We start from the raw sequence: 25500 nt of genomic DNA, 5'->3' as shown, positions 1-25500 counted from the left end.
ACACGTAGTTATTTTCAGAAAACTGACATAAAGAAAGTGGGCTCGTAACGCGATAATACCGTGAATTGAAAAACCAAAAATTAAGGTTCGAAACGGAGGAAAGTAAAATATAACTGCGTTAATTAAAAATTGACCCCCCCCCCCTCCCTTATTTTTTTGCTCGTTCTTCGCGAGTAAACATTACCTGGAGATTGTTCTCTCGCCAAATCTCGGCGCGAAATTTGTACTCCGCGAGGAGGCGCCATCTGGTGAAAGGATCGCGTACCTACTTGCCTTTCATCCTGCAGCCATGCAGACGTATCAACTTGTACTCCTTTAGCCGCCAGAGTGGTCGAATTGTTGAGAGATGTTAAATTTTAATAAATAAGGGTACGAATTTTCTTACCCTTGAATAGGTTTTTTTTTTCTTTTTTTTTTTTAGTAATCAATAGTTGCAAAAGCGTGTTTGCGTGAAAAATGGGTTTTTTCGTCGTAGCGAAGAAAAGTGCAGGAGGTAGTCCGTGACATGCACGTCGTAGGTATGGTGCAGTTGAAGCGGAGTTCGGATCTACGGCTCTGAAGGAGGGGTGGAAAATTAATATTTGAAAATGTAAAAGCGCGGTTAACGAAGCGAAAGATCTAGAGACATCTAATCTGAACCTCGTTAGTAATTCCACGTCTTAAGGTTCCTTCCTTTCACGGAATAAGGATAGCGAGCTGAGGAGAGGCAACGTTACTTACTGCGGAAACGAGACGAGGGGAGGAGTAAAAAGGACGATAAATCCTTGTTACTAATCCTTTTCGCCCTTCATTTTTTATTTACCTAGTAAATTGATGCCCCTCCCTTTCCATCCGCATTTTTATTAATTTCTTAGGAAAAAAGGACGGATCCTGATTGCACGGGCGACCGAAGCTAGCACATTTGTTATACATATATTAAATATGAATCAACGACTATCCCGTTAACTTACGTGAGCTCAACTCGGCTAACTAGGCACGTAAAATTGGTGGGCAAAATATACCCCAGTCAAATAAATCTTACGCAAATATTATCAAACGAACATTACTCACTCGGAGTTACTTTTTCACGCAAGTACTTGTAACCTTTCTTATTTTCACTCAAATTTAAATTTCTAACCCCGCATGTTTGAATAAATGTTTACTCCTCGCCTTAGCGAGTAGTATTTTTCCAAGAGAGTGCCGCGTCCCGATTACCCGCGCAAAAACCGGAGGATTTTCACTTGACGCAGCGGGTATGCGAAAATCTGAATTTTTCGTTCCACAACTATTCCAGCATCAGCCGAGTAAACGTGGAAACCCACATCCTTGTCCTCAATTTCGAGCCTCACACGTATTACACGTGAATTTCAGACGTATTTTTCTTCCCCTATTTCCTCCGCCTCGTGCTAGCGATACGGATCTCTCGCTGCGGCGGCGAATTAAATTCCAAATAAGGATGTAAAGGTAAGATAACAACCACCCGTCACGGCTCCTTTTCAGCCCCGCAGCGTTTCGGTCTCGTCGAAAGCACCTGCGAATATCCCACAGGAAACCGGCGACTCGCGGCCGCCGCGAGGTCCGGCATCGAATATACTCCGTCATACGCTGCGGGTACGTGTATATTACACATACGTGTACCGTCCACGTACGTTCGTATTTATCCGGTTAGGGATGCGGAAAAGGGACGACGGAACCGTCGGTTCTATCAGCGCCGGCGGGCAAGCAAGTTTCCTCCTCCTAGCGCCCGATGAATCCGCCGTTTTTTGACGCCCCTCCCCTCAACCCCCTCCAAAATCGAAATCTCATTTACATCCGGTACCAATATCCATAACTCGTCGTGCGTCAGTTGTACCGGCGAAGTGACCGCTCGGCCAGACTCCGCCATTAATCAATTTACCTCCGCTGCCCTGCCGGGTTAATTAACACCGTAACCGTAGAGATCTTTCGAAAGATTCTCAACGAAAATTCCAGCGGGATTGACACGTCCAACGGTTGTACCTTGTACCTTCGGGGAGGTGGACGATTCGCTGGATCGTTTGCCGACGCCAGATGGTACGCCGACAGTGATACATGTTCCAAGATTCTAACTGATGGAAATTAATTGGAGAAACCGCGTTGAAGAAAAACCGTGACCAAACAGAGGCGGGGAAATTTTTCGCACGCAAACGCTTTATCGGCTGTTGTATTTGAAACGAAATGTTTTTTTATTCAATGCACGTTGTGTTTGTATTTATTTTTGGTCCAAACAGCAGAGAAGTCTGCACAAAGATCGCGGTATTGTTGAGAAATTCATCTTTGTTTTTTCTGAAAATCAGCTGACTCTTCTTAAATCTTCAGTTAGAAAAATTCGAAATTTAGTTTCTTTTTTCTGTTCATCTCTTATTCTCATAAACTTCATAAACTTCTTCAATTCCTCAAGTTTTTCATCTCCACTTGTTACACTCGTAAAATTTCGAAAATCGGGACATTCACCGTGACAGAAAATTCGTTCCCCCATTATGAAACCAGTTGTGTCTTTGTTCGCGTAAGAGTCACAAATATTGTGAAAATCCACCCAAAATTACGAAATAATTTTGAAAAGAATTTCGAATTGAGACGCACCCCCGAGAAAAGAAAACAACAGATTATTTCGACCTCGTGCCGAGTGAGTTTCAAATGTTTTTGTTTCAACGGCGAACGAATTAAGGGTGGGTCGAGGGTGAAAGAGATGAAAATTTTGGGGTTGACGTACCGAGAATGAAGCGTCGAACAACGAGGCTTCAAACGTAGAGTGCGTGGATCACGCGGGCAGGTACGTGTATAGGTAGTACATGTACCTGTACCCACATGAATGTTCGTTCAACGTGAACGAGAAGGGTTGGCAGGGCGGAGGGGGGTGGAGGGCAGGTGCAGTGCATGAGCAGATAAACGGAAGCTAGGCGCGGTTTATTCAACGGGATGAACGGAGGCACCGGTCGAAAACCTGTCGAGCCGAAAACAATCGTTCTACTGCTTCGCAAACAATATCCTTGCCCCTCCCCCTCCCCCTCCCATCAAAGCCATCAACTTAGGTATTTATCTATGCAAATTTTCAATCAATCACCTGCAGCTCGTTTCGTTCGATTTGGTTTCGTCGGCGGCGAAGCTAACGTTCAAAACGGTCGGACGAGTATCCGAACTCTCCCTACGAGTATGCCTATGTAGTTATAAACATGTAACAACAGAGTCAGGGACACGAATCGAATGAACTCCCGCGAGGGGGATAGACAAACTTTCCCGTCTGTTTTATTATTTTTTCTCTCTTTCGAAATTTCCTACCACCTAACAGGCGCTATAATTCTAGTTTTGTCGCTTGTGCGTCTCTCTGTGTTTCTCTTTTTCTTTGTCTTTTTTTTTTTTTGTCCCGCTCTTTTTATTATTTTTGCTCGCTCACTCGCGCGTGTTTTATTGACGCACGCCGCCGCTTAATAGATTTGCCATACCCCGCGGCCTCACGTTGGGGACAATGCCGTATGTAGGAGGGAACGCGTTTGTTTCCGCTCCGCAGCATCATCCCGACGAGTACCTTTCAACCTCTGCCCGCCAACGCGTGGCTAGGCATGTAGGTACTTCTACGTTGTACCAATACCCGGACAATGCGCTTTTTCCTACCCTTGCGGCGAAGTCACGTAGTTGGGTAGAATGGGAGGGTCATCAACCGGGTATACTCGATTAGTTACGTTGCGTAGAAGTTTTCATTTTCATGACCTATTGCTCCCTGCTACCTCATTCGTCTGTGATTCAGGATCGGAATTTTATCATTTTTTCACCGCGCTTGCATTCCTCAAGCTCCGACAACGCACGGCCCTATATATTGTATAGAAATAGTTTAGCGGCTGGTTTTTCTCTTCGTTGTCCGCATATTTTAGCGTTAAGTAAAACGATGCTATCGGTTATTATATCCAGGCTTATGGATCGTTACCCATCTGTATTTGATTGTGAGTATGTACGCGAAAAGTTTTACCGCGAGAAAAACTACCGACATGCTGCCTGATTTGTTTGGGAAAACTTTTATACGTCGTGCGCACGATTTCATCCACGCACCGCAGCATCAAAAGTTGCAGACATGCAACGGCGCATCGGTGAATTTTACAAACGTTCGTTGCGAGGGTAGAAAGATTCATCCGTATATAACTAAATTAATTAGCTCGCTCAACGGCCAAGTGGTCATTTCATTCCGCGCAGCCAGCCGCGTTGGTTCCGCGAATGTAACGTCAAGTTCGAAGCTTGTGTAATTCACTGGTTCTTTTACCCTAGTCTTTCATAGCTGCGGGTGAAAAGTTTTTTTTAAACGTGAAAACTTTCCGCCAGCAGGAGCGTCTGTTCAACAACTTCGCGAATCATACTCATGCATAATATTCGAGTATGTACTCACATCGACGGCTTTGAACGCGCGGGCTCTCAACTTTTTTACGGCATAACGCGGTCAGTTATTATAACCATCTGCACACCGTGCTCGTGAAAGATAATGAAATTTTATCGCGTATAATCACCCTGCCTGCTTACAGCCGCTAGGAATTGCTAATAAACTTGGTATTTTCCTTTGTTTTTGTCTTGTTATATTTAGCGGTACTTTGTATGGGTATACACTATACATATATATATATAACATATACGCCGTAGTTTACGAGTGCCAGTATGGCGCCTTCTGCACGAGGCTGAGATTTTCTTTCGTGAATTTATTGACGATACATTTGTTGGCTAGGTCAATGTGAAATCAATCCGATGTCACATTCTATTTTACTTGTACGTTAACCACGATTTTTGTCGTTTGTGCAACCCTCAGCATCGACTACGAGCGCGCATCTAAGTAATGAATAAAACTAAAGACCCTTGATCACGAGGCTTCTTGTGCTACCTATTCGCCGATACGCTTCGTATCGATCGGTAAATGGAAAAGTCGGATAGAATCTATGCGGACAAATGACGATTGTACTTTGGCCGGAAATCGTAGCCGTATTTACGACGTCACGTGGCCGTTAGGAAGAGCCGCGGATCAGTGAGCTGGGCGTACGAACAAATTGGTGTCTAAAGACATTTGGACGGGAATTACAAATGGAAATGGAAAATACCCGAAACACTCTGATGAGAATGGAAAGAAGTGCAAGAAAATTGGTCGTGATCTATATAATAACGTGCAGTATGAGGGGTGGATAAATTGCTAATGGTTGGGGGAAAAATGGAAGTGATCAATTGTTACACTTTTTACAGCGGACGCGCAATATTGAGTTTCCTCATCTTTTATTTGTCGAATACGTTATTTTTCGGTCATTTCGTCAGTATCGCGGTACTTTTCGTGTCCGTCTATCCAGACATATTAGTTTCAGCCGTTGCTCGAACCTTTTTACAAATCACATCTACGCTTCCATTATCCACTCAAACTATCTGTTTCACATTTATTTTACCTCCTGTAACAGTTTTTGCTTCTCACGTAGAATTCGCGCGAGCTTGCACTTTGCCCCTTTACATTCTAATTCGAATCCACCTGGCGTGTGTAGGATTATAGCGAAGTTACGGCAGGTCGTAGTGGAATATCAAGGATAGAACCAGGGAGCGAAGAGCCGATAATATCCTCGCTCGACGGGATATCCTCAGACTTTACGCGACGCGTACGATTGGTGCGTGAACGTATGCGGATGTATATCGGGAACACCACCGACAAACGGACGGAAATATCCGTCGAGTGCTTTCGTATTCTCACGCGCTTCGTTCTCGTAGAAGGTGACGCATGTCGGAATCGTATCCATTGTCAGGGTAATCCAACGACCAACAAGTGTTCCCCTGAAATTCAGAGCCAATTTTCACCATTCGGATATACACCGACAATGCAACTACCGTCACGGCGAATAGCCTAGCCTTCGAAGATCCTCGCGGTTGGTTCACCGAAATCATCCAGGTTTATCCGTTCAATCGGCTCTCTTATATATCTACCCGCAGCGATTTCATTCAACAGCTCTTCACGCTGCAGCTGCCACCTTCTCTTTTGTGATTCGAGGGTGGCTTTCCTATCCCATTTTATTTCACCGATTCGCATGTAATACCGGAGCGTTTTTTTATACGTACAAGTTTCAATTTGTTTAGTTAATAAAACCGACGGCATGCGGAAAGTAGGTATATGTTCGTCGTTTAACGTGTACTAAACAGTCTGTTGGAGTTACGTTAACGAATCTTAATTCTTTCAACTCGACAATATCGAATATCAAAATTGCTCCAACCTTTGTTGAAAAAAAAAAAAAAAACAATTTTCTTGGACACGATGATCATCCTTATAGAATTAGATCCGACGGATTATTTTTTCCTCGTGGTTGACATTGAAAACTGTAAGCCACCCTTGTAGGGCGTAGGTACCAGGCGTACGCCTAAGTGCGGGGATTATGCTGCGGGTGAGGCGGGATGGCACGTGAAGGTAGAAGGTAATAACGGGCATGCGTATAATCCAAGTTGATTACAAGTGGGTGCCTAGCCGCGTATAGGAAAATCAGGCCGCCCACATGACAAACTTCATCGCGGCCCGGGCTGGCGCGTTTCGTATTATATATAAAATATGCACCCCGCCGTGTCTTGGTCCCCGTACCACCTTTCCCGCAGTTCCAGCCTGCCGCCTCTGAAAATTAATCAGCAACCCTTCCATCTTTATTCCACGCCCCGCGTCAGAACGGCGCTCCTTATCCCGGCACCCTTCGCTGAATCGCAACGCACCTGCACCTGAAACCGGACGAAAACGCGTCGCGTTCTTTACGTGCAGCTAAATCTGTGTCGTCGTAACTTATCCTCCTTCCCCTCGTTTTAGTCCCGCCAGGTGTTACTGATTTTAAAATGCAACGAGGCCGGAAGTCAATGCAACGATACATCAATGAAAAATATACGTGTATCATTTATCAACAACTATACGGTATAAGATCAAGAAAGCGAACGAAGCCAAGCAAGGTTCTTACATTTATAGGTGGAGCCTACATTTTACCTCATATATATATATATATATTATACGGTTCTAAACATTATTTCATTTGTTATTTACAAGTTTATCCTTGGTTTTCTCTCAGTGGTGAACAAATTATGCAAAGTTCTCCTGATTCTCTTCTATTTTCAACGCGCGAAAATGATTACTATCAAAAGATGCAGCAGCAAGACCACAGATGTCTTAAAAAGACATTGAGATCCCGTGCTCCGCCCATCAGGTCCTTCAGAGTTGTCCTTTTCTGGTATTATTAATAATTTGTCATTTAGGTTGGTCCAGAACTTCATTCTGTCCGGATAAAATTCCTCCTTCATTGTGAAATTTGCATCTTGCGTGAACTCGTTATAGGCATGTCCCTCCGTATAAGGTTCCCACTCAGGCATGTACGACAGAACGGGGACTCTGCAAGACGTTAGAAAATGCGTATTAAACTCCTCCCGTTCTGAATGATAATTTCAATCTCTACTTGCTTATATTCAACGGTCTCGATGTTTTGCCAAAGCCGATGGCCTCGAATTGTTTTTGGTTCGGTAAAATGACCTCCTTTCTATTCGTTAATATTTATCGATTTATTCGTTTGCCTTCAATGCGAATCATGTGTCTACAGTCGTGCTTTTGTCCCGGTTAGTTGTTTTACGCATGTATCATTGTAGGTAATTTTTTTTTCTATCGTACACGACAAATCTTCCGACGCACGGTAAAACATGTTATTCTTACTCACCCATTCTTTGTGAAGTTCGCCCACATTTCAGTAACATAGTACTTCATTGAGGTATCGTTCGAAGTGTCACTCAGCTGCAGGTCGTTCGCGTGCAATTCGTTGAGCAGTGAGAAAAGGTAATTTAAATCGTCTCCGTGACAGACACCTAATATCCAACATAATCACACCGTCGAGAATAAGTTGCGCTTGGTAAATTATGGATGATAGGTACTATATTTTACCGGAGTTACGGTGCCGAGCATACGTACCGTAATTTTTCAGATCATCGTCTTTCTGAGTTGCGGTGAAAGTGCCGATATAGTTGAATTTGTAAAAATATACAGGAGACTTCATTTTTTTCGCCTGGATCGATACCGCGTTGTGAACCGGCCAATTGACCACGGCGTCTCCAGCAAACTGCGATCGAAACACAGTTCATCAAATCTTACCGTCTCTGTATTTCTGGTAATGGGGCTGGTTCCACAGAAATACATCCTAAGGAGTAAAAGTTCGACGGAGAATATCCTACAGGACCTTTCTTCACAAATTTTACCCTACAGTGTATAGTTTGGCAAAAATTTTATTTTATCATGATATAAAAGTGATATAAAAAAATCTACACAAGTTCAGAATTACTCGTGTGGAAAGTGCATTTGAGGGAATCTTGGCGCCTTTAAGATTACTGTGAATTAGGCAATATTCGAAATTACAACACAGAATACAAACAAAATTAAGTTAGGCTTCATTTTCTTTAGGACCGCAATATATAGGACTGCACTCCATAGAATAAAACTCCGGTAGAAAAGATTGTTTTGATCTTTTCAGATTAAACGTTTTCCGTAGGACCACACTTTGTAGGATTTTTCGTTCATTAGGATCGCGTACTGTAGAATAAAATGTAGAAAAGGTCCCCGTAGTGTAATCTCTCTAGGATTTTTACCCTGTAAGATAGATTTCTCTGGTACAGGAGGCCGGACTACACTAATAAATTTACCAATCGACTCACCTCGATAAAGTTCGTCGCACAATTAATTGCTACGTTATCGTCGAAGTAGAAATTTAACAGCTCATTTGCGTATTTGGTCGTGTTCTTCACAGAATATTCGCAGTTTGTTACGGCCTTGACGATTTCCTCAAAGTTTTCGGTCAGCTCCCAGTGACACAGTGATTCGTTTTTATGAAATACTTGAAAAATAATGATACACAAGTTCATAAATCGTGAAACTCGTCTCACAAGGCGCAGGTGGTGATCCCACGTTACTTACGAATAGTTACCACGAGGCCTTCGTCAGCAACAACACCAGTTAGCCACGGAATGTCGCGAGCTTTTCCCTCCGACATGAGCGTTTGCGGATGATCAGTGATGACGGCCTCATCGGACTCCGGCTCGTCCGTAGGACCGAATCTGTTCCATCCTCTGACTATCTGAAAGACTCCGAGCTATTATTTCACCTTAAATTAGCGCCGACTTGAATCCCGACGCGCGCAAGGTTTGCCAATCGAATAGAATGAGAATGCCACTCGTCGAGTGGACCGTCACGTGTTTCAGAACTTGAAAATTTCCCATTCCTAGCCGACACCCGTTTGTTGGTTCACGCCGCTCTCGTCGTTTTGTGTTCCGTTAGTCTCATTGCCCTTGACGCATGTTCACGTAAACATATGGGAGTCTCATATATCTCTATATTTAAACACGCGTTACGTCAGTGCAACGGTTGTGCTGCAAACGGCAGTCGACCTTGGGTTCGAGTCTCTGCTAATTGCTCATTAGCCCGACTCGAAACTGGGAGCATCGTAGTTACGATAGTCGCAATGTCGAGTCGGTGATGCGTAACCCTGAGTTCTTCAAAACGGAAGAGACTAACCGGAACAATGACACGATCGTTAAGCACCTTACCTCGAGGTCATCTTCGTTGCTCGTGAAGTTCTCAATTTTCCGCAGACACTGAACAATTTCCCACTTGGTGTCGCGGGTGCAGTTTAAAGATGCGGCAAACTCCAAAGACGTATTTACCGCCGTGGCGTGCAAGCGGTAGGACCAGGGCATGTGGGCCGCTCCACTCTGTGTTATGTATCTGTGAAACAGACCTTCAGATTTTTCCGAGAGGGCCAGCAAATGGACAGCACCAGCGCCCAGACCGTGCCCCATCAGGGTTACTCTGTTCTGGTCACCCCCGAAGGCCGCTACATTCTCCTGAATCCACCTAAGCGCTTCCAGGATATCCTTCAGGCCGTTGTTACCCGGGGCAACGTGGTTGCCGGTGGTGAAAAAGCCTGCGAATATTTTCAGAGGAATTTTTCTTAGCAAGAAACGCACAGTTACCATGCGGCGATAAGCGTTTTAACCTGATTTGGGTATTCAGTCAGCTGTGTACGATCAATTTCGACCGCCACCCTCGGCTATAGCAACTTTGGTCGATTTCCGAACAACTTTCTACCAGGCGAAAAACAACTTTCGGAATTGCCGTGCCGTAAATAATTCAAACTACTTTGATACCACCTCTCAATCGAGACAACGGGCAGTCCAAGCGGTCGCATGGCTTTGTCCCACGACATTCAGAAACTCATTTTACCAACTCGCCCAAAGTTAACCCCGTTCTTGGTATGGCTAACGAGTTGACCGAACAAACCTTGACGGAACTAGTGTATTCGAATTTTTATCAGCTGAATTCTGTTGGGTAATTCGACTGTTGCGTGGCTAATAGAGGGTGCGCGTCGTGGTCAACATCTAGTACAGATGTAGGTTCTCGCGCACTATACCCGGAGGGTAAAACATCGGAGAGTTGAGTCTATTTACGGTCATTCTTAGTCCAGAGTTAATAATTATCGTGCGTCTTTTCATGCTCACCAAAAAAATCAAGACGATAGTTCACGGTGATCAAAATTATGTCATGTTCGAGGAGGTAGTCTGGCTTATAAAGGGAATTATCGTTATTTCCGAAGATATCGTTAATGACGAACACCATCACGGCCCGTTTCGTTGAGTTAATCTCGCGCTTGGAGTTTTGGATTTCCTAAAATCGGACAAGTTCGTATTTTATTAATCAACCACTACAACGAAACGCAAAATCTTTCATGTTCAAGTTATTTTTACTTGGCGGGTGAATATGTTCAAGTATAGGCAATCCTCGCTCCCTTTCCCGGATCCTTCGATTGATAAACAGGGTCCACGGTATTGTGTAGCATTTCGTCCTCTTCGCCAGTGATCCGTCCATGGTACTGGTTTCTACGTGGAAAAGAATGCAGATTCTTAGCTCGAAATTCCAGTCAACAAAACACAGCAATATTTTCACTGAGTGGATTTATTTTTCTATTTGTAAAGAAACCGTGGCGAGTTCAAGTTTTATACTGGACAAAATATGGTCGGATACTATACGGGTAGAATATGATCAAAATTCACGTATCTAACTATGCATGATTTCCCATTACAATTAACCATAAATGCTATTTAAGACCGTGGTTAATTCTAAGTGAGACCATTCAACAATTAACATCCGAAGCCCTGCGTGATCACAATTTATGGTTCAGGGGTTAACCACAATTCAATTTCACTCTAACGCACTTGACCTTAGGTTGGCGAAACTGGAGAAAAATTCCAAGGGTTGCTCGCCGACGTCGCGTGACCTACGTAACCGCTGAAATCTCGCGTTTTATACTTTGAATAAAAATTTTCAACCTTGAATCGCAGATGGTCAACAGGCTTTTCGGCATAAGGAATCCCAAGGAAACTGGCAATGGGTTGTTTCGAGACGGTTTCAGTCCAGACTCCTACGTAGGTTCCGTATTGCGTTGTCACCCGGGGTGGCAGTCGATTATGGCTCCATACTATTCCCAGCGAAATAAACATCACAATCACACTGCGCCACATTTTATTGAATGTCAAATTCGACCCTTCACTACAATAACTCGCGGCTTAGAGACAAATGATCGGCATCACAGGAGAGCGAAAGGAAAATCAACTTGCCTCCAATATCACAAAGCGACCGACTGTGACTATGAGAGAATTCCCGCTGCTACCGATCACGTTGAGTTTGGTAGTGTGTGCTTTACGTAATTCTACCAAAATGTACACAAGCTGATATCACACCGGAATATACAAGTGTTGAACCTCAATCAACTCGTACGCTAACATCTCGTTTGCGACATTGTTGTTTCAATGGAGTTGGGTAATTTTTATGACCTACCGGATCATATTCGCTTAATTTATCCAACGATAAACAACAAGGTAGCTTCCCAGGCGTATATTCTCCGCTGTTTATCCAATGTCAAAGATGTTAAAAATGTCAAAAATATAACAAATTTAAAAGATCTTGCCATCGTTAATTGATACGAATTCTTTCAATTCTTTCAACGGCAAAGTTAATTCATGAAAATTTTATCCGTGATTGTTGAACTTTTCATTCTAACTGCTATATATTGCGATTCAGTTGGAACATGGAAGTTCGTTTCTGTATTCGGTCATACGATCGACCGGTTTCCGCAATCTACTTCGCAATATCGAATAATACGTACGGAAACACCTTGGAATATTGCACAAAGCAAACCGCCGGTGATACGCGTTACATATGCGTGAGGGTTGAACTACGCTAGCGGGTCGAGATGAGCGGTTGGACGTTGTCCACTTGTGACTACACGAATAGCGGTTCGTCCTGTTTCTCTTGTAATCAAGTTCCATCTCTGTTGATTTGGTCTCTCGTCCATGGCGTACCTACTCTCCTCGCTCGGAAATTAATCACTGTGTTCAATTAAAGATCCTCCGTCAAAGCGGTTAGCAATCATCTAACGCCGAAAGTTTCCGACCTATTTCGACTAAAAACAGTCATCCCTCTGCTTCACTTCCACAACGATAGTGCTAACAATAAACATCCGAAGAAGCTGGAAACGTAACGGAAATGCAAATCTCCAACTGTAGCATATTTTTTCAAGTCTATCGGTCGCAAGTATTTTCCAAAAATGAAGAAAAAAAAAAAAAAAATAAGACGAACCATACGTTCAAGGATGGATTTCATTGCCCAAAAGTAGTCGCAAGGAGAAAAAAATAAATTTCCAAGCATTGACTTGTTCTGGTCCCTTCTGTGCTGTGTAGCGTCAAAAAATGACCCTATGTTTCGGAGAAACGTAAGCAGCTTATCTTCCGTATTAGGCGGTAAACACATGTTGAGCACTTAGCCGAATCCCCTTTACGAACGTAACAGAAACGCGTCCAACGTTGCAGACATAGATTCCGGGCCGAAGCGCACTCCATAAATTCGCGCTTAAGTAAGCCACCTCGGTGGGTGTTAGGAGACCGCGAGCCTCGGGAGGGATGATTTAGAAGCCCGCTGCATGGCCTCCTGGCACTTGACCAGGTTCTGTCCTCGGCGCTTCGCGCCGCGTTTCTGCATGCCGCCTATATGTAGATCTGACACCGGTTACCGTTCAAACTGTCAAAATCATCCGTAAGTCAAGGACCGAAAGCCTGCGATCCTTTCTTCAAGTCGTCCGATCGGCCCACCTTCATCAGCTATTCGTCTGGGCTCATTGTCTTGGCTCTCCCGGCTTTCCCACCTCGGCGTTAACCGAGCCATGCATCAAACGCGGCTCCCCACTTTTCCCGGCATTGCTGAGTTACTGCCTCCCGGATCGCTTTATCGCACTTAACGACTGCAGTCGCCACTCGTGCTTCTGGATGTGCGACTATAGCCTGGCTTCACCGCTCGGACACTAAACCACGCATTCCGCCACTCGCTCATCTCTACAAAACCGACATGGACCCACCAAACACCGTTGACGACGTTTTAACCAATTCACCCTCGGCTCGAAGGAGTGAGTGTAAATCAGCTGGCATTACACAAGTATGTTCATCTGGGAATGGAAAAGGCGATCGTCGGGGGATAAGGTGCCGGAGTAACAGATCGGACATACTCGTAAGGAAGGTATCCTATATGGGTCGATCTCTCCGATTTCATTTCTTTTGTAATACTTTGTGGTAGAATAAAAACTAAGCGACGTGTATTTTGTTTTCTTTTATCTGGCATTAAAAACTTTAGAGGGGTGAAAACACTCCCAAAGACGGGCACCCAACTTTGGATTCGAATGAAACCAACGCTGAAATGTTTCTATTCATTAATGAAACATTTCAGCGTTGGTCTCGTTCAAACACGTCAAGTGCATCAAGAAATCACCCTGTTGGGTACCCATTTTTGGGAGTCGTATTTACCCCTTTGAAGTGTTTGATGACAGGTGAAAATGAATACGCTTCGCTTAGTTTCTAGTCTACTGTAAGACATTACAAAAGGAACAAAATCGGAGAGATTGTCCTGGGATATCTTCTTTGTCGGTGAAAAGTTTTTACTCCACATCGGTACGACGAGGTCGCAGGATTCATATATTATACATTTTTCTCTCACCTTTCAGGAATCTATTATTAACCGTCACGCTCCGAGTGTTTCACCGTTGAATGCTTTCATGCAGCCTAATATTTGACAAAAGTAACCACACGGGACCGCCATCCTCGTATTTCGAAGCCCTTTCGTCCTCCGTCTCTTTTCGGTAAAAAAAAAAAGAAAAAATAAAAAAGAAAAACTCATCGATCCGGCCGAAGGTGGGTGCGACATGTGCCAGAAAAGCGAAGGGCAAATCAAATCGAGTCAGCCGTCGTGCGGATAAATCGGTGCAACTGCAGATGCCGGTGGTCGCGGATTTGCAGCCAGTGATGCATCACCGGCGGAGATTAATGCGGTGTATAAACAGTTTGTTACGAGGAGAAATGGCCTGCCGTAATAATAATGATTACATCATTAGCTTTTCACCGAGGTTGTTTCATTTTCTCCTCCGCGACCTCTCGATCACTTTCATCGCTGCTTTACAGTGCAGTTGCACAGGCGTACGTTGCCGCCTACCGTCTGCAGCTAGTCTGGCTAATTGCCTTTTCCCGCTTACCCACGGTGCTTCTAATACCCGGTGATCAACTAGTTCCACCCCAAAGTACCGCCTGTTGACATCGTTGCAACGCGCAGTTGCAAATGGAACGGCGTATTATACCGTGTGTACACGGAATTTCCGACACAAATGAAATTCCTCCACCCCTCGATCCTCGGTGCCGTGCAGCGGTCGCCTCGCGACTTGACTTTGTAAAATTGCCTCGGGCTGGATTAATGTCGTTCCCTCCTTCCTTTCCTCCTCTCCTCCTTTGCTTCTGCCCTTACGTAAAATTTTCCGTGCGTCGTAACCGAGCGCTTAGCGTCCTAGGAATTCTATTTTCCTCCTCTTTGTAGCCACTAATAAGTAACGCGTCTTCCCAAAGCTCGAATCTTCCCGGTTAGTCGGCAAAAGCTTTTCTTGCCAAACAGGGCAGGACAGGTTCGCAAGACTGGAACTTCGGAGCTTTTGAACGCGCGATGCGAATCTGCAGTTTCACAGTTGGTCACGACTTCGAGCAGGGATTTCTGCCTTGAATCTCATCGCCGAGAAGGTTTCGCCGATCTATTTGTATTTCGAGATAAATCCTCGGCTCGTCGCATAGTTGAGGCAAGAAACTTCTCGGTCGTTTGTGCTTGCTTGGCTTGCGGGTGCGGGGATGGTAAGCACTAGTGGTGTCTTACAATTAGTCTCGCTCCGATTGAAGCTAGACCAGATTACGACGTGATGCTTCGAGGGTTGTTTGGGACCTCGTACCCCGGGTCAGGATTACACAAAGGACGTAATCCTGGTAATGTACGGTTGAGTGAGCCCAGGGAGTACGTACACGTACGGGCACGTGTGAAACACGTTCTCCCTGCCTGCTTCGCTAACTTTGACTAACCACTCTCGCGTTACCCTTGCCCTTCGAATTTTCGCTCCTTCTTACACGATTCGCGCGATTACGTCGCGACGGTCATTCGAAATGATCGTTCGTCGAACATTCGTAGGAGTAACAATTAAGCCGTCAAATTTTCGCGTAGGTCTCTTTATTTCCAAGGAAATGTGTAACGAAACGTCGGAAGCGCCGGAGAATCGTAGAATCAGGACGAGACGACGATGCGAAAGGGTAAAGACAAGAAAAAAAATAAAACATGACAATTTCAACTCGATGGAGAACAAACGACGTTAGTTTCGTCTAGTCGTCGTCACTTCTTCGTCTGGGTTACGTCCGTGAATTTATTAGAGCAGCTGTCACCGGATTTGCACTATTGGCTCGGCTACAGCTGGCACTAGCTTTATTCGCCGCTTAGACACACTTACGACGATACGTGAAGTCTTCTTGTTTTCGCTTATAACTAAATATCGGAATCAATCATTCCGTGAATTCTCAAGCAAGAATGACGAGAGGAGATGAAAATTTTCACGTCATTGTCGCAACTGTAATTTCTCATCTGTATAACAGGAACGTTTTCACTTGCCCTCCCGGCACAGTCGTTTTCTATTTTCTCCCAGCTCGTACATCGCTGAATTACACATATACTTTGAGACTATAATATAATCGGGTGTCAAAGTTTGTATCGACATTTTTTACCGCTAATTTTAAACCTGTCGATAATTTAATCTGTGATGCATTTTTTCTCGGAAGGTGTGTAATCGTTTTAACCCAAAATTTGCAACTCAATTTGGGTAAAAAAATTGAAGTGTCAAAAATAAAAAAAAAAAAGTAAAAAATAATAAAAAGAAGATGGTATTCGAGGATACGATTTAACGAGCTTGTTATTATTGTAATTATTTATGTTTGCTGACGTGGCGTTGTCATTGAAGAGAAAATTGATCGATCCTTCCTGCGGGTGCTGACAATGAATAAAGACGAGTATATAAGGATCCCTGCGTTCCATCGATTCTAAACATTATCGTTCGTCGAGTCTTCTCCCTTCCCTCGAGGTTCAAATTGACGGGCACATCTCCGATCCCCTGCAACCCTCGTAACATTGACGTAATCGGTTTAATTTCGTTTGAATTTATTACACTCGAGAACTTGACGACGGGTTTTCATCGCACAAAACATCAGTTCCCCACCGTGGTAACTCGTCGTTATAACACTTCCGTTATCCATGCTTATTAGAAAACCGCAGGCCGTGTAACAGGCCTCGCTTCCGAATAATCTAACATCTACTCCAAACACCGAACCGTATACGATCGGCGCAGTTTTCAACCCTCTTCGGAAATGAATACACGTACCGAATCACTTGTATCTTGGCTCGAATTACGCTGAATATGCCAATCATCCGTTGAAATAAGAGGTCACTAATCGTACCTCGGGGAGAGAGTCGGCCTAATTACGTTTGGCGGGATCGGTAATTCACCATTTCCGGCGACGCAAAGCGGGTAAGATGTCGCCGATATCGCCCGAGTTTAATTTCTAGCGTTGCGGATCACGACGTGACATTCGCTTCCTCCGAATTCGTTCGCGGCGCATCACGATACGAGTTAGACAGTTTTGCGGGACAAGGGAGAAGGTCCTGATCGTACCACGCGACGGGTTCTACACCCCGAAGCAATTCGGCACAGGCACACGATGCTGCAGACTTGTAGATGTACGCAGGTATACCGCTATTGTGTGTACAGAGGCGTGTATGGAACGTCTCTATCCGATTGACACACGCCCCCACCCCCCATCCCCCCCCCCAACCCCTGTGCTACTGTGTTTTGCATAAGCAAATTTGCATTGAGCGACGGTGTAGAGAGACGCGCGAGTTAACGCGTTAGGGATGAATTATGGGAATAGATAATCAGAGCCAATCGTCGCGCGGGTCTCGGTGCTTTATACCTGTATGTATAAATAAATATCGATCACTCGAATCCGGTGATCGATAAACGATGGATCCCTTACATATTTCATCGGCTGTTTGCGACGCCCTACTTGTCGTGCAAACTTTATTGCCCAATCATTGCGAATATGCGTAACGCCATGCATATTATTACACATCGTTCGTCGCCTGCGTGGTTGACGGAAATTATATCTAATACCAAAATTAATAATTAACGAACAATCACCGCGGTTGTACAGACGCGGTCGAGAGTATGGACGAGGCTGCGGTGTGGCCGTTTCATAATTGTCCCACTGGCAAACGGTTTCCTTTTGTGCAATCAATGTGTCATTTTTTTTATCACAGTTTTTCCTCACAGATACGCTTTTTCGTCTTTTTCCAATTTTCTTTCTTGCGACGAAGCGTGAAATTGGTAAAAGTATTCATAATTTGATAATTGGAGCTGTGACGTTTTTCTGTCAATCGCAAAAATTTCGGAATATACGTACAATCCGATATTCCATTGATGATAAACTGGACGAATGATGTGTTGATTCATATTACTACAAATTCGTTTTTACTGAAGGCGATAAGAATAGGAGTAAGAATGAAGCTGTGAAAAATGACGTAACTTTGTTGAAAAAAGAACGATACATGCATACATATACATCGCTGAAAAACGCTTTTAACTACCTTGCGCAAGCACGAGCGTGTAACCTCTGACTGACTTTTCAAAGCTTTCGGGACGGCACAGGTGCGCGGTTATTTGCATCGCATCTTTAATTCAACCCCCCGAAACCTTGAGACCCTTTATACTCTGCACGCGCGTACCTCGCTACGTTTTCATCTAATAACCTCGCTAGTTACGCCCGCGCCCGTGCTTATTAAGGAAAAAAACGTGACATCGATACCCCGATTTAACCCGAGGACCTGACGCCTGTTGAGGCGGCCGACGTATTTCGGGGGTAGATTCAACGACCCCGTAGAAGCGATCGCAAATCGTTGATAGCGAGGGTTTAAGGCCATGTTCGTGAAAGTCTACGCGTTCCTGCCTCCTTCTTCTTTTTTCGATCTGTCCCGGGCCTTTCGCACTACATTGTTATTACATCATAGACATTGAGTACAGGATCTTGTGTAAGGCTTGCGCGTACGGCAGGGTGACGGACGTGTAGGTATACACGTGATCAATGAAAACACGCGGATAGAAAAAGAAGATGGCCGCTCTATCGCAATAATTATCATTTCCATATGAAGTGGCCCATGTTTATTCAATGCCATTCATTACCCACATGACAATATTGGTTGATGGGAATTGCTTGTATTCCGTAACACGCGCTATTTGATATGCGGGTGCCTCTGTTCGCCCACCTGACAGTCCGCTCGTCCGTTTGCCGATGAGGGTGAGTCGGTCTCTCCCTTCGGCCCCTTTCCCTCCTCTCCCTCTCTCTCTCTCTCTATCTCTCTCTGTCTTCCTCCTTCCCCCGTCATTGCTCCCCACTCTCTCTCTCTCTCGCTCCCGGCATCCTGAAATGACTATCCTGTCCGTCGACCACCGCTAAAGCGAACCGCCGAACTGTATGATAACGCTAATCACCCATCCACGCACCGTTAACCACCGAACCACCCTGCCTAGTCTCGGAGTTCGTTAATTTATTCATTTTGTTACCCACTTGCTCACGGCTGGAGAGTAACGCTGGGCGTGAACAAATCGAGATACGTCGTCTCTGACAACGAGTCTTGGCCTGCGAAGAAGAAGCGCGGGTGAAAACGCAGGCTCGAATCTAATTCCAACGGGACGTCGAAACGGGACGAAACATACGAGGTGTGCTTTTTAGCAATCGTCGCTGAAACGCCTCGCAATCCATCCCGTGTTTGCGTTCCTTGGACGACCGGCTTGCGTGCTTTAATAACAGTGCGAAATGGTTGCGAGCTTGCGGCTGCTTGGCTGGTTCGTCGGGTAGGTGGTAAGTAGGTACGTGGTGACGCGGTCTCAACGATGATTGATAACCAAGTTCGCCGGATGAAACGTACGGAGAAACCGTCCGTGAGTATAGGCAGACATTAATAATAATAAAGGGCTCATTCTCTAACCCCCCTTGCCGCCGGGCGAGTCTGCACTACGTTTATGTAAACGCCTACGTCTCGCTAGTGAGAATCGCGCAACCGGAATGGCGCTGGATGGATGCACGCCGACTTCGCGATCTGCCGCAGCAGAAGCTGTTTTGTCGCTCGGATGGTTCATATTCACCGTCGCTACTCCGGGACAGGGGTCGCATTGTGCCCAACTGACGTATCTGCAACTTTGCCCCAGATACAGCTGCTGAATGGATTTGTTTATTGAATTTCATACCTCACCCACCCTTCGTTCGAACCCCCTCTTTCTCCTTTCCCGCTTCTCCGCACCGCAGACTCGACGACCGTCATTTTCAAAAGTCGCGATTACCGCGCCGCGTCAATCTCACCGATTTATTCGACCGTTCATCGGCAACGATAACTTTCGCGTTGAGCTTAAAGCGCCAGTTACCATCTACGGCGGACTCTTCGCCACGAAGATGCCCTCCTTGTTAGCCGCACCGGCACCCCGACGTTGGTAATTCGTGGGAGTCGACCCGAAGCCGGGAATAACGGCCCGGGGTTGGATATCGATGAGCGACAGAGCCTGTAGGAGCTTTTCTCTCACTGCCACGGCTAATGCTGCTCCGTCTTCTTGTTAATCCGGTTTTAAATCCTTGATGATACGTCGAACAACGTAACATCCATTAGGTACCTACCTGCTGTTGCATCTACACCCGGACACAGCTTATAATTATTGTAATTATTATAATTATTATGTACCGTGTATACCGAGTTTTGTTTCGTTCTTGACCCTACCTACCTACCTACCTTATACTTGCTTCTCGTCGCCAGAGTTTAATGAATATTTTAAAAATTGAACATTTTCCATTAGCGGTTGGTTGGTAAAACATGTTGAAGTATAGGTATACAAGTTCACGCAAATGTTGCATGTATATATAAAGCTTGTTTATTTTACCCGAACACCGTCAGCTGCCTTCGAAGTAATATTTAATCATCGTACAGAGCATGGTATACTTTAGCACTGTCCCATGGTTACTTTAGGATACTATTATTATTATTGTAGGTACAGATTCAATCGCGTTGAAATTACTTTGTCAATTTGAAATAATTCAAATAATAGATCCTGCGGCGTGAATGACGGTCCTATGATTTCATTCATCAAGGTCCTTTATATGTATACATATAGTTGTAAGTCACGAGGAAAGAATTTATAATAGCCACTCAAGTCACGTTATTGAATAACTTTCCTTCAGTCGCTTTCGTGTCGTATTATTCGACGACGAACTAAAACGAATTCCAGATTGTTTACACCTTTATTCCTATCGTTTACTATTCTAACAACCAGACGGAAGACATATCGAGTTTGTTAATCACTATGCAGCGTGACCGAATCTGCGTAATTTCCCCATTTGTTAAACTTGCCCGTTGAATAAATGTGCAGGTTAATTTACATCCCCGATCCAAAGGCTAAGCGACGACACCCCGCGGGGCGAAATCATCCTCTCAGCGCTAAAAAGTCGGGGGTAGAAAAAGGAAGAAAAGGAAAGACGCGACGCCGGGCGTCAGACCGACGCGTGGAAGGTTGACAGGGATGCACGAGTGCCAAACGGGATGCCGAGAAGCAGGCGCAGAGACTCGCTCATTGTTGCTTGGCGCGTTAATTAATTACGGGAGTATCGTTAAGTATTAAAAGCACTCGCGTCTGCTGCTTCGCTCGATTAATTCTCGCCGGTATGCGTATTCTGTGAGGAACTCGTCTAGACCTGAGGTGTTATTCGTACTTTTCCACCCTATTTTCATCGAATTTCAATTCCTGATGCGTGCACATGAGTTGACCATTTTTAATGCGAATACGTCATAGCGGCGTCGAGCGTGCCCGTGCAGTAAGTGACAGAAATCGCGAAATGACGTATTAAAGTAATTCTATGTTTTGGAGTATTTTTTTAAATCGCGTGCTGTAGTTTTGAGGTCAAGGAATCCGACTGTGATCATAAAAATTTATTTTTTCCACGTAAACGGTGTCATGGAACAAACTATCATCTTGTTTTTTCGGGATGAATTTTTCTTTCGAAAAACATTGAATAATAAATATTGTTGATTGTAAATACGTAATTTTAAGAATTACCAAGTCAATGTGATTCATTATACAGTACAACTATAGCTTATATTGGTAAAATGAGTCGGCGATTCTTGAAATCGCGTAGTCGGATTCAAAAATATTGTTATTCATTGTTTTTCAAAAGTAACATTCATCAACTTCGAAATCTCAAACCTCTATTAACGCGGGGAATAAATAACTTTTTACGATCGTAATCGGATTCCTTGGTCTGAAAAATACTTGGAACCCATACTTTCAAAATTAAACACACACCCGAGCACACAAAACATTGCATTACTTTATGACGCCATTTCGCGATTCTGCGCACTTACGGCACGGGCGCGCTTAACGCCGCTATGACGCCTTAACACTTAAGTGGTTAACTTTGCGAGTGATCAGAAGCTGGGGGGGGGGGGGGGGGGATAATCAGATCGATTATAATTTTTTATACAGCAAGCTCTCATAGAACGACTCGTCAATAAATCCAGCAAAATCCCTTGAACGAAAAAACAAAATAACAACAATATCAGAATCAAGTGTGAAAAATTTTCGTGGCTACAGTTCGTCGAATAAATTGTATCGCCGAGTTATTAAATCCCTGCATAAATAGATTTTCGGTGAGTATAAAATGAGGAAAGATCTCTAATATCTTTAGATCGAAAGAAAAAACATGTAAGTCGAAATCGAGCATTAACACTGCATCCAGGTCCAGACGTGCGGATGGTGTTAACTTCATTTACGATCGGTGATCCGTAATCGATCTTTCATCCCTCCGTCGATCCGCACCGCCTGCTTTTAGTGCGCTTGTAGCTTATTCCGCAGCTTTAAGTGTCGCGAGACGGTTGGAGCTGTCAGTTCAGCCGCCTTGCACGTGTCGAGGAGAATTTCTTCCGGTAAAACTGATGTGCGAGTAGGTACGATGTTCGCGAAGCTTTGCTCACTTCGTCGTAAATCGCCTGTGCAGTGTAGGTGGTGAGCAATCCGCTTACGATCTCAGTCTCGCGAGGGTTAACCGGAGGGTTGTACTTTGGTGGATCGATCGATCTATCGATCGTTCGTCACGATCGAAATCTGGATGCCTGAGCAGGCAGCCACTTTCCAGCGCTGATTGTGAAACATTGTCGTTTGCCTTCTTCAGCGGTCAGCGAACTTCGTGAGAAAAGCTGGAATTATCAACGATCGCAGAAACGATTCTTGGAATGGTCTGCAGGGCCACCCATGCGCGTTTCACCCAATCACTTCGACGTCAGTTTCTGGACGGTAACCGAACCCCGCAGGATGTTGATTCTGTTCGCTTTTAGTTTGGATTCTTGTCACTCGATCCCGCCGAGGACTGTCTCGTCGGCTTATCGCTCATGGCCTCGATATTTTTTTATTCAGACTCTATGTGCGTGAAACAACGTGACTTCAGGAAGAAAATATTGAGTCAGTGTATAAGAACGGCGATACTCAGTTTCTACACACACACGCACACACACACACACCTATACGGGAAAAAGTTAATAAAACATATCGAGTATACTTGCGTCATTGTTTTGCAAAAGTTTCTTAACACGCTGCAAAAGCAGAGATATTTACGATTGTTTATCGTATGATCGCGGTCGGGACGTGAGATTTGACACGTGTAAGGGAGAAGAATAATAGAAATGGAAAAATATCCGAGGACAAAAAGCCAAAGAGGTAAAAGATAAAGGCAATGTCTCCTCGATGATCTTTGTCGTTTCGACCTGCCGCGAGTCGGCTGAGAAGCACGAGGAAGAGAAGATCTGAACGGGGTACGAGAACAAAAGTATCGTAGAAACAGCGAGTCGGAAAGAGAGGGGGAGAGAGAGAAAGAAAGAGAGCGACCCGAGTGACGACTGCTTCTGGAAATAAAAGCTCTATCGTCACGCGCCGATAGTGGACTCCCGGTGAACGGAAAGAGGGTATTGTTTCGGTCGAAACGTGTAATCCGTAGGCGTACGTGTAGCTCTCTACCGAACGGCATGTGTGCAAGCTCGATGCATAAAAATTCACCTTATAAATCTGTTTCGTTCAGCAACGGTAAAACCTGCGCGTCTACGTCCAGATTTTGCCTGAGTTAGATTTTATAATGGAAGAAATTCAGCCCGCGTTAATATCGAGAAGCGTGCGAGGTGTGTATATAGTCGTAGTATCTCTTTGGGTAAAAAAAGAAATGTTAGCCGTGTTGTGATAAAGACTTACAACTTATTTCTCGCTGAATCCAACCCTGCATTCAATTCACTTTTTTTCACGCACTGTTTGCGCGTACGTTCAACTCTTTACGTTTACGTACGTATTCACAGTCGTTCGGTACGTTAATAACCGGAATATTTATCTCTGCTCGGAATATAATGTACGGGTAAAAAGCAAGGTAGATACTCACCGTTAAAGATACTTGAAGAAGGAATTTTGTACAGGTAACGAACAACGGATTTATTTATACTCACCGCGCGTCAGTGTTCCTGTAATTTTTCTGAAAAATTTCTATCGATCTGTGAATTGATCGGAAATTTTTCAAATCTCAATGAAATCGGTTCAAACTTGCAATCACGAGTTGAACTCACGGGACGAGTTAATAATTATTGAAAACTAATGTATCTTCAACCCAACGGTACTCGTACAACCATATTTATCAATGGAGAATAACCAGCCTTGTTAACAATCAGTTCGCGAGGTATAAATAAACAAACGCTGCACAAACACTAATATTGACAAGCAAGCGCAGTGCCTGGATTAGCCGTGTACGTGTAGCGTAATCGTTAACGGTTATGAGCTGAAAAGTGGGGAAAAAAAAAATTTTTGTTTAACCTACGTGACATCGATCGTTGCGTCATTTCGCCATGAATAACTGGCCTATACGGTGACAGAGCGGTCGAATGTTCCAACCACTGCGAGTCGTCGACGTGGTCGTGGATATGTCGTGCGGAAAGGTGACAACGACCACCAACCGCCATATGGCCCCGGGAGTGCCGCGATATGCCGGCCTGTATATTTATCCGATAAGTTTAATCGCCAGACGGCCTTTCCCCCCTCGGCCACCTCCCTCCCCATCGCCATCCTTTATCCCCTCATCCCTCTTTACGACCCCGTATCCTCCCACCTCTCGTTTCTCGCGTGTGATCTCCGCACATTGTAGGTATTGATATTACACGGTCGGAAACTGGGTGTATACGATTTAGAGACGTCGATAAGTAACTTCGAAGTTTTCAGCGATGGACAGACATTGTTTGGGAAAATTTAGAGAACGGACCGAGTACGAGAGAACCTCCTGTCTAAATCAAAGGTTGCATTCATTTTATAAGTGATTTTAGTCGATCCGATGTAGTGGATTTTTAATAAGATTTTGGGAAATCGATGTTTCCGTGAAAAATTTTATTCTCGTCGAACGTAATGTATTTATAATAACAAACCATCGGCGACATCGGAATATTTTCACCGGGTAACCGTGTCGTACGTCGCTGTGCTTATCCTAATCGCAGAACGTTCTGTGTGATTAATCTTTTTTTTCTTTCTTTTTTTTTTCTCATTCTCGTATCCACGACACGTTTATAACAGCATGTGTTACGCCGCGGCCATGATTGATAATGGGCAATCGCTACTTGTCGTAATTTCGAACATCGCAAATGTTGTCGTTGAACTAAAACCAGTTTATAGTTACGCATTCAGCGACCAACTTTTTTACTATTCCATTTTTTTTTAAATTCCAGAGTTTGTAAACGATTTCAATTGAGCCGTGAAATACGCATTTTATATACTCAATATTGAGAACATTTACAACTCACGACTCTTACCACATGAGTAATCGAATTGTTGTAATTACCGGTTAGTCAGCGTGGGTTAAAGAATTTATCATCCGTGTCCGATCAACGAAGTCCGATTACTTTTATACTCGACGCGAGGAACTTGGGAAGCATTTTCAGAAGCGATCACTCGTTTAAAGTTGAATAATCATAGACCGATGCGATTGGCTTTCGGCGTC

At 44.4% G+C, this 25500-nt stretch overlaps 2 protein-coding genes across 2 annotated transcripts in view; one reads left to right on the top strand and one right to left on the bottom strand.

Moving 5' to 3' along the window:
* LOC124181005 (polypyrimidine tract-binding protein 1) overlaps window positions 1-25500 on the top strand; it is a 346021-nt gene that overhangs the window by 65691 nt on the left and 254830 nt on the right. The window lies entirely within an intron of this gene.
* LOC124181006 (esterase FE4-like) lies at window positions 6848-11683 on the bottom strand. The gene is made up of 9 exons (XM_046567065.1): window positions 11329-11683; window positions 10747-10878; window positions 10501-10666; window positions 9550-9926; window positions 8921-9080; window positions 8662-8840; window positions 7925-8072; window positions 7677-7821; window positions 6848-7357 (listed from the first exon to the last, which is right to left on the bottom strand). The coding sequence occupies exons 1-9, from the start codon at window positions 11518-11520 to the stop codon at window positions 7084-7086; spliced, it is 1773 nt and encodes a 590-aa protein (XP_046423021.1). The 5' UTR covers window positions 11521-11683; the 3' UTR covers window positions 6848-7083.

Source organism: Neodiprion fabricii, chromosome 4, assembly GCF_021155785.1.
Source record: "Neodiprion fabricii isolate iyNeoFabr1 chromosome 4, iyNeoFabr1.1, whole genome shotgun sequence".
In the NCBI taxonomy this organism is placed as follows: Eukaryota; Metazoa; Arthropoda; class Insecta; order Hymenoptera; family Diprionidae; genus Neodiprion; species Neodiprion fabricii.
The sequence above is the reverse complement of the archived record's forward strand: the minus strand, read 5'-3'. Positions and strand labels throughout refer to the sequence as shown.

Excerpts from the sequence above, each read along its gene's own strand:
- LOC124181006 (XM_046567065.1), bottom strand. The coding sequence starts at position 11,520 with ATGTGGCGCAGTGTGATTGTGATGTTTATTTCGCTGGGAATAGTATGG. Across the intron at positions 10,879-11,328 it reads TTGACCATCTGCGATTCAAG|AAACCAGTACCATGGACGGA; the intron begins GTTGAAAATTTT and ends TTTTCCACGTAG. Across the intron at positions 7,822-7,924 it reads CGATGATCTGAAAAATTACG|GTGTCTGTCACGGAGACGAT; the intron begins GTACGTATGCTC and ends GTTGGATATTAG.